Below are 19,518 nucleotides of genomic sequence, written 5' to 3'. Positions count from 1 at the left end.
ACAGAGAGAGTGATCAGAGATTGGAATGGGCTGCCCAGGGAGGTGGTGAATTCACTGTCTCTGGAGGTTTTTAGGATGAGACTGGATGTGGCATCAGTGCCATGGCCTGGTAACCACAGCAGTGTTGGATCAAGGGTTGGACTTGATGATCTCGGAGGTCTTTTCTAACCCAATTGATTCTGTGATTCTAATCAGTGTTCAAAGGACCACACGTGATAGATGGTAACCATTTGGACTGGATTATCACAAAGCTTATGAATTTCCAGACATCATACAGGTGATTACCTGTGTTAAATAAAAATCAGAAGTAATGGATATCAGCTATTGAGAAAAACTACTGTATCATTTTTTTTTTTTCCAGTGAAACTTTGCATGTTAAAAGGCATAAGTGATTGTTTCTCTAAAATATACATTTATGTACACATAAATAAGCATGAAAACTTATTTTAAAGCCTATAAGGCATTTTTATTTAATTTTTGGACGGTCCCTTCCATGAGCAGATTTGTTCATACGTGTGTGATAAGGTAGAAGAAAAGGGATGATCTTTTTAAAGAGACGCCATGTGACTCAAACTGTTTTAATAGTTCTTTTTCTGGACAGAGAAATGATTTTATCAGTCACATCAAACCACTGCCACTGAACATCCACCAATGCACAGTGACCTTTTAGTTTGCTCATCATTAAGCTTAAGTTTATAGACCTTTCAGCCTGATGCAGATTTTTTTTTGCAAGGCACCCCGCTGTACTTTTCCTGTTTAAACTCTTGAATCATTACCTATTTTAAGGATCTACTGTGCCCTAAAGGTATCGTGACATTTGCTAATCCTTCCCACTGGACTTTGCAGACATTATGGCTGTCTCATGCTGTGCTGGGCTTGAAGAACATAAGGCTTGGTTTTGAACTATAAATCAAAACAAATACAATAAATCAAATGGCACTTAGCACTTTGACTCTTTTTTTACTGCTCATGCATCTGTCATTCCAAAAGTATTTCACTGTATTCTTGTAAAAAAAAATTAAAAAGGCATATGAAAATACTTTGCATACTTCAGAGTATTTCTCTTCCTTGGGTTTTTTCCCTTCTGTACTGTAGATATCATTTTCAGCCCTTTGCAAGATGCTGTTTTATGAAATAGTTATTTGCCTTAAACTGAGTCAGTAGAACTCTTGGAATATAAGTAGCAAGATTTGCATACTTTATGAAAAAAAATCTCTTTAACAAACTTTGTAGTAAAGCTTTGGAAAATTTTTCATCTACAGTTTGCTTTTCTGTTACTGCTGAATAGGAAATTCCAAAATCACAGATGTGAATTTCATAATTCTAAAAAAAAATCTACTTTAAAAAGTCCCCATCCTCACAAAAAAAAAGTCTCTAGAGAGGTTTTTGTGTATCCAAAGCCCAGCAAACTTGCACGTCAAGTTGTTAGGCTCTCTTTTATTTACTTGTTGGAGTTTTTTGCTGTTTTCTATTGAACTATTTGGTTGGAATATTGGAGAAAATTGGTAATGGCGTTTTGGGGGGGAGTTTTTTACATTCATGACAAACAGCTGATGAACTAGCCTCAAAAATGTCTGGTTTTTTTCGTCTAAGTTTACATCATTGTTTCCTTGAGTATCTAAGGCAAGGGAAGTACTTGGACATCAGCAGGAATTAACATCAATGTCCAGCAAAGTCTCAGTTCTGTTTCATTGAAAACTCTGTCTAGAAAATCTAATTAAAGAGAATACAAACAAAAAGGATAACGTATCCTTTGATCAAGTGTTTAATTCAACAAAACATTGTGAGCTCTGAAATCTGAGTCACTCTGCTCCTGGTGCACAGTGGACAAGCTGGTCATGATTTTCTTTTGTTTGGCTTTAAAACAAACAGAATTCCTTGGCTTTGGGAGTTATAAGACAGTACAGAGAAAAGGTGGGTGATAGTTAAAAGGTCACAGTGCCCAGTGAATCACAAATGGGTTTAAACTGTTAACACACTGACTTAGTTATTTCTGAAGATGGAACTAGTTCGAGCATGAAAAAATATTCCCTCAGATGAAATAGAAGGAGCTTGTAGTTAAAACAGTTTACACACAGCAAAACATAATTCTAAAGGACATTGCCAGCTTTAGGCAAAAAATATCTGATGGACTAATGTTATTTTAGTGGCACTAAGGATGTATTTTCCTAATCATTTTATCTGGCAGCAAAACCTGTGTAAGTTCCTACTTCTCTCCCACCCCAGAGAGAAACTCCTGACTTTGTTTTCTTTCACCCAAATTCATAATTTCTTTGTTTGTATGGCAAATCTAGTTTTGGAATGGTACTGTAAACTAGATTTCTAAATGGAAAAAAAATAGAAAGAAAAATAATGTTTATTTTGCAATACAAAACATTGTTTTTAAGGCCAAAGACATCTAAGAGGTGACTTGGGATTCTAAAGTCTCTTCCATGTAACAGTGAAAAAGATTACCCAGCAACCCTCATCCTTATTAGCAAATCAGGACCTCCGTGTTTGGGAGATGCTTAAGACCAAGATTTGTCCTCAAATGACTTGCTCCTTTTTCTGCACTCTCAGCATTGATCTTTTCTGAGCCTGTTCTGCTCCCTCATACACAGCCAAGCTCCCCTTGCCTTATCCTTCCCTCCTGTCACTTCAGTCTGAAGGAGGGTGAAGAGCAGAATTTAAATTCCAAAATCTTCCTGAGCTTCTTTGTGTAAGGTGTTGTTACTGCTTCCCATCCAGCCCAAGTGAAGGTGAATATATTTCTTCAAGTGGGCTGGTTTAGTCCCAGTGCATCAGGAAAGAGAAAGAGAGAGTGATTGTCTCATTGTTTTCCAGGATTTGGAGCACACGGGGCAGGGTGGGATGCTGACCTAGTGCTGTGGATGCCCACCAAAACTTTTGGAAGAAAGGCTCTATAGCCATCTTCTGAAAATACTGAGAGGGAAGAGCAGGTAAAAATGAGGCTGATTCACCTGCACAGCAAAGCAAAACCAGGTGTATAAGTAGAGTGGGTTCAGTGTGGAGAAAAAGTTGTTGGAGGACTCAAAAAATATTTGAAGGGTCTGCGTAGTAGTTGTTTCATGTTCTGTAACGAAAAAGACTGAGAATGGGAGAGGAGGTTTAAACAAACAGTAAGAGCAATGAGGTTGACCTTGTTATTCCCACTAAGGAACTAAAGGAAAGCATTTGGGGTTTTTTTGTTGGTTTTTTTTTTTCCTTTCTGTCTTCATCAGGTATTTAACCAGTCCTTTGCTGTATGTTGTCCTTCAAGTTCTTGCTGACAGGAGCATAAATAAGTGACAAAAGCATCTAGTGACTGTTTATTAGCTAAACAAAAGGGTGAAATACAGGATTCCCTATGGCTGTCTTTCTTACTTAGAATTTTTGTTATCTGGCTTGCACAAGAGTTGGGAAAATACAGATGATTTTGTATTCCTGCTCAGAGTAGGATCTGCTCAATAATTCTCAGTTCCCCTGTTCACAGTTATTTATGCAGCTCATTTTCAATTATCAGTGAGGAAACTGGAATGTGGTATCAGTGTCATCTTAAAGAGAATTTTAGCATAGTGTAAGTTTAGTGTGTCTGGGAAGAATAACTGATAGATAATGTACTAAGGAAATTAATAACTGACAAAGAGGTCAGAAAACACAGGAGGATTGTGGGCAATTAATATGAAGTAGTTTAACTTTCAGAAACAATGCAGTGACCAAGGGAGACCTAAAAGCATAGAAGAGCCATTCTCACTGCTCAGCAGAGCTGTAGGAGTATATTTTTCCAACACAGTGTAGCTGGAGTTCTTCAGCAAGCAAGAGGGTCAGTGAAGCTGCAGGGAAGCCAGACTGCCCTGGCAACAGTCAGCAAACAGGTGAGTGTCCATAAACAGCATCCTATGTTATCTTTATTAAGATTAGGTAACTAGATAAACTTGTTTAACACCAAAAGGGGAAGAGAGGAATCTGTTTATCTAAGATTTCCAGGAGAAAAGACTATAGGATATTGCCAGAAACTTTTTGGATGAGCATGTAATTTAAGAGGAGGTGATACCTGAAGTTCTGAAGGAAGGAGTAATTTTCTGGTGTAGCCAACACATTGTATCATTTTGCTTTCTTAGCATTCATCTTTGTAAAAATATGTTTATTCTTATTAACAATGCCAGCATTAGCATTTGGATAGAATTCTTATTGAATCAATTATAATTAAAAACTCATGTAAAATACTTCTACTCATTCATCTGTTACCTACTTTTGAGTTGTGGTCTAAGTTAATTTCAATTAAAAGTGCTTAAAAGTCCACATGCAGGTATTTTAACAAAATATTTTTTCAAATGTGTAAGCAATGTTAAGATTGTCTCACACCTGACAAAACCAGGGATAATCAACCTTGTCTTTGCTCACCCTGGAGCTCCTTTTGCAAATGGCAATTTCATAAAAGTTTATAACTCTGGTGTTGAACAGCTGAAATGCTCCAATTAGTTTTCTAGTTTTGACATTTGTCCAGAGTGCAACACTTTTGAGTTGTAATAATGTATCATCAGTTAATTGGTGACCTCAAGGGCATTTTTGGTACAAATAGTGGGATGATGAAATTTTGGGCAGTTAGAAGAGCTTAACTTCTTTTTAGCTCTATATTAAAGTGAAATTGTTATTTAAAACTTTTGGAACTCACTCTGAGAACTTGCTACATATTTTTGTCACTAACAGGCCGTGTTCTTTCGTGTCTATCAAACCAGACCTTGCCTTGCTTTTAATACACATAATACTTTTTAAGGTTTATTTATAATACATAATACAGGCTATCAGCACTGTCACAGCTCATTGTTGAGTAAAGGAAAGGTTTGTAGTTATGCATCTGCAGAAAAGTTTGACCTCAGAAAGAAGTTAGTGTATATAGGTATTTTGCTTCTGAAAAGTTTTGTCCATATTTATATAACTGTATTTTTTTTTTCTAAGTAGGAATTCATTTATGTAGCCACTCGTTTGGAAAAAATATTTTGATGTATGCTTATAAAAAGCCCTGGAGTTTTTAAACTAGTTTTAAAAAGCAGACAGCAATAGTACACCTGAACATCATTGTCTCTTAGTCTTTACAAAAGGGCTCTTAAGGCAGCCCTGAAATACTTGTGGGTTCTTAGGAAGTGTCTGAGTAACAGCTGCATTTGTGAAATCTGGAGGCACCCGCCCTTCCTCCTCCGAGCTCCTTACTGGTGTGGCAGAAGGAGCTGTTTGAAGGGGAAGGGATACAGTGAAAGATGTTTTTCAAGCAATAGAGATTAGGATTTTGGAGTGATCCGGTGTTAATTTTTGTGATCCACTAATCTGAGAGAGTTGTTGCTGAAATAGCGCAGAAAGCCTTAGAAAAAGGCATTCCTCAGATACAAGTACTAATAAATAGACACTGTCTTGAGCTATTTAGTGAAAACTTGCTGCCCCCTCCCAGCATTAACTGCTTCTGTAATTTTATTCTTTATATGAATATAAAGGGTCAAATTCTGCTTTATGTGAGCACCAGGGTCTCACATTGAATCATAATGAAGTTGTCTGTGCTCAGCCAAGAAAGAAATTAGACTCCCAAGTCCCTAAAAGTTATTATATTTTACTTCAGAGCCTGCCATATATAGTCTAAATTACTTCCTTGTATGAATTATTTTAATAAGCAACAGTTTCACATTCACATGCCTTTGGTGCAAATAATTTATAGTAAAAGTCACATGCAGGATCTAGTTATTGTCAGTTGGGGTGTGTAAAGAAGGAACAGGTAGTGGTGAGATCATCTTGCCAGGCTCAAACAGGAGCTTTTCTTTAATTTCTGCAGTGAAGGTGCAGATGGGCACAGAAGGCTATAGCCTGTGCCAGCCGGTCATACAGGAGTGATGTAGTTTTAAGTTTTCTCATAGCATATTCAATGCCATTTAAATATTGCAAAATGCTGAATTGTAAATGTTAACCCAGCCATGAATAAAAAATGCTGATATTTTATTTAATCAAAAAATAATTATGGATATTCTGCCTTTAGTGTATTATTTAAAATATTTCATTTTACATGTAGACTACAAGTTATTGCAGAGTGGGTTTTTTTTTATATATGTATATATAAAGAGAATTTTTTTTCTAATGCATAAAAAATACAGGAGACTGACTTTTGCAGGCTACAAGGAATATTGTCATTATCTGGATATGGAGAAAAACTATGGTAGCCAGTTTACATGAAACACCAGGAAATACTTGGCTTTTCAGGAGTGTTACCCAACTCCTGTTTTGAAAGAATTTCCTTTGGAGAAAAGAGAGCTTTCTCATTTTCCACTGTCTTTGAGTTCATTACTTTCATGTCCTATGCAGAGGATAAAGCAGCTGTACATGGGAGATGTAACTGCAGTATTTGAACTGCTAACTGATAAAAATGGGAAGTGGAGGTGGGGTGATCCTGGCGAGGCAAACACATCCTTACGCCGCTCTTTAATAAAATATTGTAAGGAATAGCTAGAAAGCTTCCCCTTTGACCTTCATCTGTCAGCTTTTGATTGTAACTTTGTAAAGGGATTGGTATTGACTTCTATCAGGCAGTTTCGGAGAAGAGGTGAAGAGCCTTCTCTCTTGACTTTCCGTACGTTTTGTCAAATCGAATCCTTCCATTTGAAGTGCGAAGTGAAGGCTGATGTCAAGAAGTGCCTTCAGCACAAGCTGGTGCTGGTCTCTCGCGACTTCCTTCTTTCTTAAAAGTATCAGATTAGAATGTAAAATGATGGCAATGTGGCTGGACATAAACACGTTTATTGCAGGCTCAGCAGCCATTACATATCATTAGTGAGAGGAGGCGAGGGGCAAGGGGACCACTTGGATGTCAGTTTGATTCTTTTTAAGGACAAATGCAGTGGGATGAGAAGATGTAAACTTCATGGCTGCTTGTATGCTTGGAGTTCAGAACCTATTACTGTCTTTATTTCTTTGTCCTGTTTGTAACCTCACAGTCAACTTACTTTCAAGGCACATACGAATTGTGAGAGCGATAGTGTTAATAGGGGAGCTGGGAATAGGACATTTTGGAAGCCATTTTAAATTCCATTATTTATGAAGAACATCATGGATTAGCATCAGGCCAAGTCTGTTTAAAATGTGAATACATATTTTTTGCAATGTCACACACTTTTCCTTAGCACTGAAGTAGTAGGTACAATTAAAATAGGGAAACAACCTCTTTTATGTCAGCAAATCTATCCTCTCTGACATGAAGTGTTTTTTAGTAGAGGCTCTAATTTTACTTTTGGACAACTGCTAAAAGTGTATATGTAGTCATGAAAGGAGAGACACAATCTCTGTGTTTTCAGTACTTTCAGTACTGAAGCAGACATAGGTTATTTACTCTCTGAAATCTGTTTCACCTCTCTGATTTTCACTGTACAGGAGATACAGTAAAGGTTACAAATTAGAATTTCAAGGGGGGAAATATGTGAATAAATGTGGTTTTATTGCAGTGGATCTTTTTGTCTGTTTCTTTGTTACTGTTACTTGGTCCTGACCTTCTTCCAGGATTTGACACATCACATCACGTGTCTTGTTCCTTTTTTTATGCTATTTTATAAAGTACTTTCATTTGTCTCATTTGGTTTAAAGCAAATCATACGTTCATGTCCTAAATGTTTCACTAGTCAGAATAATTAAGTTGATCAGGTCTGGGAGCATTGGAAGGAAAATAATAGGGTCATTGAAGCATTCAGGCTCTAATGGGAACCTGAGTTCATTCAGATATCAAATCTAATAATTGCTTTACACCTGTATACACGCTCCCAGTGAGCAAGTTCACATTAAAGGTTTAGTGGTTTCAAGACTCTGTTTCAAGAGAATATTAGTAATGTTTTTAAAATACTAAGTTGTTTTGACTATTTTCAACTTTGTTGTTGTTTTTATATATCAATTATAGTTTAGCTGATTGCTCATCTTTATGCACTGGGAAATACTTTCACATGACAATTACTTATTAAAAGTATTAAATTAGTAATGTGTTGCAAATCAGATTTCATGGCAATCAGAAAACTATGAAGGCTATCATCTGAGTTTCACTGCTATGAAACAATTTATTAGGCAAGTTAAAATTTACTTTATACAATTTAACAGTATTCAGAGTCTGAAACTGTATTTATACGTGATTATGTGTGTAGCACACTAGAAGGATTGTAGCGATATTCATAGCCATGATTGCTCCTTGAAAAAGGCAATTTCATAAGAATGAGGTAAAAATCAGTATTACTTTGTGAGACTTTTATGGGAAATGAAGCAATAATTAGAACTTCTCCGCTTAACTAAATTCTGTGACAAATCTCCATGAATGCCAGTGGTACAGCCCATCACAAAAATTCAAGTAAATTTTATCACAATCAAGAATAAAAATATACTGGCAGCTTTTCATAGCAGGTTTCAGTAAATTCCAGACTCAAATGCTGGTCACAGTGCTGCTTGTTATTGGAAGGGATTTGAACTGATGCAATCGTTCCTCTTCATCTTCTTTTTATTTTCCCACCTTTATAAGTTTAGTTCTCAGCTGAGAATTCAAACTGAAAAAGAAATGGAAAATGGTTGTATACGTGCCTGCATTGTACTGACATGAGGGCCTATTTTTCTCTGTAATTTTAAAGGCCAATTACCCTTGGAGCAAAGGAGAAAAATAGATTGATTTGTCTTGTAACCCCTGAGGCAGGCATGTGTTGTCTCCAGCTAAGGCTTTTCTGCTGCAACTCTTGTGGAAGAGCTTTCACTGCATATCCCAAGTGGTACTATTAACAAAGAAAGCAAAGTCAAATTAAAATATTAAATAGATCACTTAAAGGTTTAAGGAATCTTATCTTATTGGGCCAATTTTTTTTTTTTTAAGTCTTTAAGGCCTGAAATAAGCAGTAGTAAAATTTATTTTAAACTGATTACTTGAAAATGGGGTTTATAAATCCATTTTTATCCTATAAATACCAAACTTCAGCTCTAAAGAGGGTAAGCATTTATTTATTTTTTGGAATTATGATACAGAAGGCCAATACCCTCAATTTTGATTGCAAAAATGTTCCTTTTATTGTGTCCCCACACTGTATAGACTGTGGTCACAGCTGGATTGCTCTGAGCTGGTAAATGTCATCACACATGCCATTTAGCATTATAACTTCTCACATTATTCCTTTTTAAAGCGTTTTTATGTCTAGCACATAGAACGTAAATAAATGGGTTTTCTACTGATGTTCTGCGTTTTCCTACGACTCAAAGGCTACAATTAACAGTGCCCAGCAAGCTGGGTCTGAGTGGCAGCAGAAAGATTAGACATGTCTTTGTTCCCTTTTAATCTGAGTAAAACTCCTTTGTGTCAGGGCTTAACTTTTTTAACTCTCCATATTTTAGACCTGGCTCTGTACTGCGGTGCTCCTGGATATTAACAAATTTATTTAGCAAGTTAAAGAGAATCCACACAGCCACATATCCTTTCAAAGAGGAACTGTTCACAAAGAATAGTACGGAAACTTTCTTAAAATAAAGGTGCTGTGTGTTACCTAAATGACAAACAGCTTTGAAGCAAATATTTTTGAACAGAACACGACACTCCAGACTTCTGAAATAACTCAGGAGATGTCTGTTTCTGCCTTTTTCTGAGGAGGAACCATCCAGTCTTTAGAGAGATCCTTCTAGGTTTTACAGTTCTCCTTAAAGCTTTTTCTTCCTCCTTGTTTCTTCTAAAACCTTTTCTTACCCTTCAACACCTTACAGATCAATATACTGGTAAACATCCCACTAACCAGATATGGGATATTATTGTTATTATTATTATTATTATTATTATTATTATTATTATTATTATTATTATTATTATTATTATTATTATATCAACACATGATGCCTTTATAATTAATGTTTCAGCTGCACTATCTTGATTTGGGGGCTTAAAAAAAAAAAACCACACACAAAACACACACCAAAAAGCTGCTTTTTTTTGGCATAAGGGTAAGTTTCTTTTTCTCCATCATAACATTTATAAGCTCAGGTTATCACTCATCTTTCACATGAAAGTCTTGGGTTGGACCTAAACCAAAATAAAACAGGATTTATAGAATTTGACCTCACAGCTACACGGTTTGCTTGAAAACTCAATGTTTTCTTTGAAATTGATGCTAAAATAACCTTTTTAGCTGTCATTTAAGTTTGATTGTCATGAATTCAAGATTCTGTTTAGGAAAAAAAAGCTGAGAACAGGGATGTGATATCACTTGATCTGTTCTCATTTTTGGTTTCAAAAATATAAAATCAAAATGAATGTAAAATGACCCAATGTGATTGTTATAAAGGGTCTAGTTCAGAATTTTCCAGGCATGTGTAGGGTGCCTGTTGAGGTTGAAATAAGAGTGTTTTAAATGCTAAAAGATTAAAAGAAAGCATATTAACAGTACCGTTTCCCTGAACTGTTAGAAAACTATTTTATTTGCTTGTTTCATCTCTTTGCAATAAAGATCTTTTGAAAAGTGCTATTTCAGAGTCCTTTCTGAGGTGTTATTTTGGCTGTATTTCTCCCATAACTGATTTTTACCTTATTGCTGTATTTTTTTTATATATAGGCCATACATTTTGAAAGATCAATTTGAAATCAAATCTCACAGAGATGGGTTGAATCTCAACAGAATTGAGGTTAGGAGAGCCATTTTCTCACAAGGCGTTGTTTCTCAAAAGGATTTTGCTCTGGACAGCATCGACAGTTTTGAAGCTCTTAATTTCCTTGCCTGGCTTATTTCTCAGTTGGTGTCTCTAATAATGGCAGAGGGACAGGCCAGGCAGTGCAGGGAACAGTGCTCAGCTGTGGCTGCTAAAGAGGTGCTGAGCTGGAAGGACTTCCCTGCTGTTTTACACTGTATCAGTTCTGCTTCTGCCTGACATTCTGTAAGTTCCATTTTCCAAATGGAACCTTTCGTTGTTAAGCTAAAGCTGATGAAGGTGCATGCAGTCCATAAAGGAAAATGATAAAGTTAATTCTTGTCATAGGTTGTTCCTCAAAGCAGTTGATGATAGGCTGTTACATCAAACGATATTGTAAGTTGGCTTCAGTTTTCCCTATGCTTAGATGGCTCAAGGAGGAAACCAGAGGCTGCCCAGGCTGAAGTGATTTGAGTTTAACCTAACTTGTCACAATTTTAATCAATGACACTCTGTAGAAAATATTTAGTTATTTCAATGAGAAAAAAATGTTACTTGTAAAGTGACAATCAAATTTTCACCTTTTTCTAAAGAATAAATGTCAGTGTCCTCATTATCACAGATGCAGTGTTTGCTCCTTGGAATTGTCATTTGCTTTGACAGTTTATCCTTTTAAAACATACTGAAATGACCAGGTTACTCATTTTTTGTGTAATCATTCCGTACATATAGGAAATTATCTTGCTTTTCTGACTGTTTTCCATGTTATGTTTGTGGTACTTTGTGAAGTGCTTGGGTCTGCATGAGTATTTTTCCTTTGGTTGCTCATGAAAACAAGATGTGTTTCAGTAGGATTTCCTAGTGAACAAAATTTTACATGAATGAAGAAATAAATGTTTGATGTAAAGGCTTTCATTGATTCCCAAAGGCACAGGCCATGCAAATTCCCTTACAGAATGCATTTCTGCATCTTTTGCACAGTCAAAACCATTCCAAAAAGATGAAATTTTAAATATTTTATTCATTGCTAAAAGTTCTAACTTCTTCATATGATCATTTTCAAGGCAACTCAAACTGGTACCTTCTTTCTCTGAGTTTTTATTATTGTCAGCTGTGGGAAGGTCAGTTCTTTCACCTTGGGGAGGTTATTCTGGAGGGGAAAAAAGGAGATTTAGTCAACTAAGGTGCCAAAGCTAAGATACCAGTTTATAATTTATTATAATTTAACTATAAGGGCTGTCAAAGAGAGAACTTTTTTTGTTACAAGATAATGCAAATTCCAATCAAGTACCTTTGAGGTATGGTTTTATAGACTCTGTCTTTTTCCATTATCAGATATCTCAGTGTCATGACCAATCCATTTGACTGCACAACATCTATATTATTACTAGCATTGATTGCTCATAAAAAATAAGGTTTTATAATTAGGAGAGCATAAAGTTACTACCTGGAAGAGTGGATAAGGAGAAAATGAAATGAAAAAGTCACTTAATCTTAGTATTGCAGTTCTGCAAAGTACCATTTATTTTCCTCCTAATATAACTGAGCTCTATGTTGATAACAAGCTACTGAGTTAATAAATCTATTGCAGCTATTGCGACTTCTCTTTTAATAACAGAAGTAAGGATGGAGCATTAAGGAAAGGAAAAATACATTTCTCAAAGTATAGTTTTTGCTAAAGCATTTCCCTCTCCCCTAGTACTGTGGTTTTTATTGGTTGTGATTTCTTATGCTTACAGGAATGGATTTAAATTGGAAGAGAACAGGTTTCGATTAAATATTAGGAAGAAAGTCTTTGTTGTGAGGGTGGTGAGGCACTGGCACAGGTTGCCCAGAAAAGCTGTGGATACCCCATCCCTTGAAGTATTGAAGGCCAGTTTTGACAGTGCTTGGAGCAACCTGATCTAGGGGAAGGTTTGCAGTTACAGGAGAATTTGAACTGTCACTTGCAGAAAATGTTTGTCTCTACCATGATGAAAAAAAAAACCTGAAAAGACAAAATCTTAAAAAACCCAATAAAACAAATCAACAGTTCTTAGAATCTCTTAATCTGTTTTTAACCTGTACAGTTGAAAGTGTTGAAATTATATCAAGAAATAGTCTAGTGGTGAAGGCACTTCTCCCCACTGAGAGCAAGTATCACTAGACTCTTTATGAATCACTGTCTTGGAGGAGCAGCAGCACATTTCAGTTGATAACTTTCCTTCTTGAGTTTTAGCATTTTTGTGCTTTAATTTCCAGTGTCTAGTGACACTGCAACCAGTGTAGAGATTTATTCCCGTGCAAAACAGATTGACTTAGGGTAATTTGAATAGTTTATGCATGGATAGATTCATTAGGAAAAGGAGGCAAGGCAGAACTATAAAAAGAACTAATAATCTTGCTAAAGGAGCCGTTAATTCCCTATAGCATTGGAGACACTTCCACTGAACAGGGAGAGGGAAGGCTGATTTTGCAGAGCCCTTTCAGTCTCCACAGGCAGCCTCTGTTTTTTGTCCAGAAACAGATCACAGAGATGACTTTCTTTTTCTTCTCCAGATCCTTATTAATGTACTTGGACCATCTCTACCTTTGTTAGGTTGGAACAGAATCATGGCATAGTTGAGGTTGGAAAGGACCTCTGGAGGGTCTTCTTGGCCACCCACTACTCAGGCAGGGTTAGAGCCAATTGTCCAGGACCGTGTCTAGACAAGGATTGAAAATCAAAGGATGGAGACTCCACAACCTTCTGGGACAATCTATTCCAGTGCCCAGTCACCTTCACAATAGGAAAGTGTTTCTTCTAGTTCAGAGTAACCTCCTGTGTTTCAGTTTGTGCCCATTGCCTTTGGTCCTCCAGCTGGGCACCACTGGGAAGGGCCTGGCTCCAGCCTCTTGGCACCCTCCCTGCAGGTATTTACATTCACTGCTGGGATCCCAGATTGCTGGGATTTTGTGCTTTGTGCTGAACCCTCAGCTTGACCCAAGCTCAGCCTCCTCCAGCAGCACAAGTGGCACAGGCTGTTCTAGTCTGGGCAAGCAGAGAGAGTAAATCAGCTCCTTTGGAAAAAAGCTGAGAAAAACTGTTTGCCTGCAGTGTGTGTGTCAGACTTTTTGCTTCTGAAGTTTTTGGTTTGTAATACTCCAGTCCTGCATAGAAGTTCCAGCCCTATATTGGGACATCCTAATGCTGTAGCAATGTAGACACTGTACTGATGCAGAGCAGCAACCTGAATGTGACATAAGAGAACAGAAAAGTCAATGTCAAAAGAAACAGTCCTTCCCCTCCAAAAAAAAAAAAAAAAAAAAAAATTCACATGGAAGGACCACATTCAAAAAAAAAAAAAGATCCAAACCTCCAGAAAACTAAGTGGGGGTTAATCTTCTGCCCCTTGTTGTGTCTGTGCATGTGTATATTCATTGCTTTAAAATTTTATTTTAAAGGCATTTAGGAGTGTGGCTGGTACTTGGTGATTGTTTTCCTGTGATAGAGACATATTTATTATTCATTGCAATAATTACTGTGTAATATTTTATACTAAAAGTTGTTCTCATTGCACAATCAGGAAATGCTTAGGAAGTGGCTGATTTAACTGTTCTATTTTTAACTCTGCACCAAATTACAGTGAATGGTGTTCAGGCTTTTGTACTTGTAGCATCTTGTGTGGCTTCTCACCACCACACTGGTCACTGCATTCTTATGAAACTTGAAATGTATTTTTCCAGAGCTTTTGTGCATAAATTCTTTATAAAATTTTACAGATTTTTTATCCAGCAATTTTAGTTATTGTATGCTGTTTCCAAGGGGACTGTGTTTCAGGATTCTCCTAATGCTTTTATCACCCAGCTTCTCTGATCAAGAAAGTAATTTATTGCTGATTGCAGAACTCTTGAACTCAGTCTGGCAGCTGCAGTATGAAACTTCTCTGATCCAGTCTCCTAGTTACTTATTTACATATCATTCGAAATGATTTTCAGGGCTGTTTGAAAACCTCTTGACATTGCATTATCCGTGTTGCAAATCTTATGGTGATTTGTTTTTTCCTCTCTTTGTGTTACAGATAACAAACGAGTAACTTTGGAAAGGTCTCGTTCTCGCCACAATGGAACAATTGCAGCTGTATGATTCTTCTGATGCCAAAGAATTAATGAATTGTTTTATTTACAATTAAATGGATATACTTTGGAAAGAGTTTATCATATGAATTGGCAATGATCATAAAGGAATACTGGTATTGATTAAATGAGATGATGTAAAAATATGTAATTTTAAAGCTGTTGCTAAATAATCCACATACTGTATCTTATTACCCCAACTACCAAGATCTGTAAACAGTGTTAAACAGTAGGATATATATCTTATTTTCTTATGTTCTTTCTTTTTTTTTTGTTTTTACACCCCTTTTTTTTAAGCTGGCAACTCACATGAAAGGAGTTGGGGATTTCTAGGTTTTGTTTTATATGGGTAAGAAAATACAGTTCTGTTGAAAGAGTACAGCTGTGGATTCCATTTGCAGTTCTGATTTGAACATGAAAGGAAAAAATAATAAAATTGTATGTTAATAAATTCAGAGATGAGCTGGTCTACATTATCAGAATCTTTTTTGTAACCATAAAAAAAGCAACACATAGCCCCAGTCAGGTTGCTAAAAACCTTATCTCAATGTAAAGCTTGGTGGATTCAGCTGTTTTAGCTGCAAGTAGGATATACCACATATCTACACTTTTGGTGATATGATGATGTATAGTTACTTATCACTGCTAAAAAAAAAAAAAAAGAAAAGAAAACAGAGCATAGGATTTTACCAAAATTAAATGATGTCAAGGGCAGGATATGTTTTTAACTGTATCTAAGGAAGAATTTTTCTAATTATGCACTTATATATTCTTTATAAAGCTATTTGGGGGAAAATATGATTGTCCTATTTTAATTATGCTAAAAATACCTTTGTGTAGGTTTTTAGAGACAAGCTACATTACGAAGTTATTCAAAACTGCCTCTGAGTTTTTCCTCTGTTTCTCAGGTAAAATATGTAGCGGGATCTCTACTGGTGGATTTCAGTGCTGAGAGTTTAGCAGCTAAGAACAAATTTCCTACCTGGAGCACTCTCTAGCAGTGATCAATGATTGCAGCAGTTTGATTTTTTGGGAAGCTCCTCCCATTCTACTTTGTATACAGGCCCCTTGCACTGCAGTACCTCAGGTGAGCAGTCAGTCCAGTAGCTGACACTGTATGTTCTGCCACTCACTGGGAAACCACAGTTCCCTTTGCTCCCCAGACTCCAGCTGAATGTACAGACTGTTTGGTGTTCGGGTCAGCCTTCACCATCCTTTTTACTGAAGGTTCATTGCTTATCTGATGAGAAGGAGGACTTGAAGTGGGAGTTCCAGTGGAACTACTTCACATGTTTCTCAGCTATGATATTTTTTAAAAATCAGGATGTCGTAGATGGCACTTGTTCTCAAATTATTAATGCTTTTCACTGATTGATGAAATTATTATGAATACTTTTATTGCCTGGTGTTGTGGGGAACTTTTTTCTGATGTTATATAGAGTGTTTGGAAGGTGAGGTGTCACATGATTTTCTGTGCACAAACTGGTAGCTCTAGAGGAACATTCACTCCTGGGGCAGTACCTTTGCACTACTGCTTGAGCCAAGCGTCTTTGTACAGTAGGTTCTTTTTGCTTCTCTCGTGAGATACCCTTTAAGACTATCTGACTAGTTTGGGATAAATTCTCACAGTTTCAAACTACATATCCAATTATTGTAAGAAAAGATACAGCTCCTTTTCAATCTAGTATTGATTTTTTTTTTTTTTTTTTCAAAACTTTTCTTCAAAGAATACAAGGGGTTTGCCCGTAGCTCTGAACATAGGAATACAACTGAAGCCTAGTGAAATGTGTACTGTCAACTAATTTTCTCCCTGAACTGTTCAGGGTTTTTAGTGACAAACTAAAGAGTTTTATGGTACTTCAGGAAAAAAATAAAAAAGCATGCGACAGGACTCTGTCTCCCTGTCTATCAGTAAGAGATACAAAGAATTATATCCTGTTTTGTGCAAGGTCAACATCAGCCTTGTGTTGAAGCATAACTTTTTTCTAAATGGAACTATTAAATTCACAGTTAAAAAAAATGTGCTTAATGTACAAAGCCAGTTTAAAGGATTAGGGTCATAATGTCTATATAAATCAATAGTGTATTAGAATTCAAATTTTGAAAGTAACATTTTACTGGGATTTACAAGTAGTGGTGTAATCTTTATACATGAAAACTCAAAAGCTCTGAACAGAATCTTTATACGGTAGCAGTAATTATTAGAGCACAAGTTTTTCATATCCATGGTTTGTTTTTTTTTTTAAAGCTCTGTGAAAGCTGGCTACAGATATTCAAGAACCAAATCTTATGAAAAAAAAAAAAAGGCAAATCCAAAATAACATCATCTGATGCTTCTATTTTACTACTATTTTTTTCATATTTGAAACATTTATATAATTTAATGGACATATCTGTTAGGGCAAAAGTGTCTTTCCAAGGAAAACTAGTTTAGAAGATAATTTATGTAAATATAGGGTGCTCGTATTTATGAAGTCTAAAATATTTTCTGAAATTGATGCTGGTCACTTTGTCTTTTGATAGTTTTTCAGTCTATATTAAATTGCAGATATTTTTAATGTTTTTATTATTGATCTAATTTTCAGAGGTGTCACATGTTTATCTAGAAGTGTAGAAGAGTAGCACCTTTTTCAGAAATGCACTTGCCTTATTTTCTAATTTTAAAAAAATGAAATATATCAGTTAAATTATATTTGTATTCAAAGTAATCCCAGAAAGAAAATCGCTGGAGGGTTCATACATAAATTTCTTGCTAATTATGTTTCACTATATGTCCTTTGAGACATTATGTTAACAATATACCAGCACATCTGTTTGCATTCACATTTTACCAGTTACAAGTACTGAAGAGAGTTTTTTTTTTAATGATGTTACACTGTTTACATTTCTTAGTTTATTTAAGAGGAAGATAATTTTACCTTTGCAATGAATTGAACTAAATTTGCAAATGTCATGGGAATGAAATGTTTAAATCATATACAAATATACATCTCTGTTGCTTAACTACTGGCTGTACAGATCAGAAATGTAAAGACACTATAGACTTTTTTTGCTCAAGTTTCATGCAGTTTACTGAGAAAAAAAGTGCAACACGGTTTGTCATGTATGTTTGTTTGTGATTCAACAAATATCCTTTCCCAGCACACAAGTGATGTTTGGTTTGGGTGTTAATCATATTATGAGCTGATGCTAAAGCCAAAACAAAACTGGTGCCTCAGAGGGCACTGACAAACAGCTCCAGGAAGTATTCCCAGAAATACTGTTACGTTGTTTGTTCTGGTTTTAGCTGACCATGGTCAATATGAAAAACATTATCGAAAATTATCCGTTCTTCTTGAAAATTCAGATACAAATGCAAACATTCCCATAGTTCCCTTGTGTAATATGCAAATAGTCACGAATATCTGTATATTTTTGCATTTTTGTGTGTGGTATATGTACTACCTCAGACAAATGCTGTAAAAAACGTAATATTTTCATGGTTTCTATCCAAGCCACAATTCATTAGTAACCTACTTTAAATTCATCCCACAATATACAAACGGTTTGCAAAGCCCTGAGAATCTGGCTGAGTTTTAGGTTTGGCTGGAAATCCTCCTATAGCTTTCGTTTAAGAAACTTTGCAACGTTCAGCTTTTGCATCCCTCAGGCAAATCCTGCTTTGATGGGTGAATTTAGTACTTCCTATACTGAGAATGATCTAGCTAGTAAATGTTTAAAGCTGGTAATAGTTATGTGGGAGCAAACTTACCTATGTATGTAAATTGCTTCTTTTCCATTAAACAAAGGCTTGGCTGAGTTATACTTTACTGTTTGCCTTCAAATTGCTGCGAGGTCAGGCAGAACAAGTGCTAAGTGATACAGCAATGTAAAGCCCACCTCTGATGTGCCATACTGTATTTGCAAGTTACTCATTTTTAATTAAGTATTGTAGGAAAACCTCTACAGCTCTTCTTCTGCGGTGTCTCCACACATGCCCACGCATGCACACAAAGTGTAAATAATAAAAAAAAGCAAAACTCAAAGCAGATAAAGCCAAATCCCTCAGCTTCAGGTGTCTCCGTTTCAGATCACACGTTGCTGCTTTTTGTGCTCGAGGAAGGGAGTTGTGTAAGCCTGTGAATTCTGCAGTCCTGCAAGCTGTCACTCGGCACCCACTGATGTCATTAGGAGAATGGCAAAGGAGAAAGATTTGTTCTTGTAGTGCTTCTTTTAGCACTGTTTGAGGTGATACATATGCCACAGAATGTGAACAATAACCTATTACAGCTCAGGCAGTCTGCTATCATGCACCATTTGATTTCCCTTTTGGAAGTCTCAGGACTCCTGATGCCAAAAACAAAAAAGGATTAAAAAAAAAAGGTGACAAAACTCATGCATTTCTATTTTTTAAACAGCTCTGTGTTTGTATGTAATGTTTAAAATAGGAATTTGATGAAATCACAGCCTGGCCATTGTTAATCCATGTATTCTGAAAACTGTAATAAAGATATACATAACATGATTTTTCTAGGTGCACCAATGTTTTACTTGTTTATCATTATTATTACCTATTGAGTACCATCACCTCAAGCCTGGTTTTATTATATAAAATTGTCACACTGAAATTACATTCCATTTTAGCTTATTGACATTTTATGGATTTCTGGTGGGTTTTTTTCTCTGAGGTGTCAAGTATATTTGACTTGAATTTGGGGACAAAGGTGCCTTTTCCAATGAAAGAGTACTTTCAAAAACAAATAATAAAAAAACCCAAGTATATAATTAAAATCCCCAACATTA

At 36.0% G+C, this 19,518-nt stretch overlaps 1 protein-coding gene across 4 annotated transcripts in view; it reads left to right on the top strand.

Moving 5' to 3' along the window:
- Positions 1-19,240, top strand: part of DIAPH2 (diaphanous related formin 2) — a 198,962-nt gene extending 179,722 nt beyond the window's left edge. For all 4 annotated transcript variants that reach the window (XM_017816014.1, XM_017816003.1, XM_017815993.1 and 1 more), the window contains one exon: positions 14,682-19,240. In XM_017816014.1, coding sequence (XP_017671503.1) covers positions 14,682-14,746 — 65 coding nt within the window. In that variant the 3' untranslated portion in view covers positions 14,747-19,240. The remainder of the gene's footprint in view (positions 1-14,681) is intronic.
- The last annotated feature ends 278 nt before the right edge of the window (positions 19,241-19,518 follow it).

This window comes from Lepidothrix coronata, unplaced genomic scaffold (assembly GCF_001604755.1).
Source record: "Lepidothrix coronata isolate B3197 unplaced genomic scaffold, Lepidothrix_coronata-1.0 Scaffold2, whole genome shotgun sequence".
NCBI classification, from domain to species: domain Eukaryota; kingdom Metazoa; phylum Chordata; class Aves; order Passeriformes; family Pipridae; genus Lepidothrix; species Lepidothrix coronata.
This window is presented reverse-complemented; position numbering and strand designations above follow the sequence as displayed.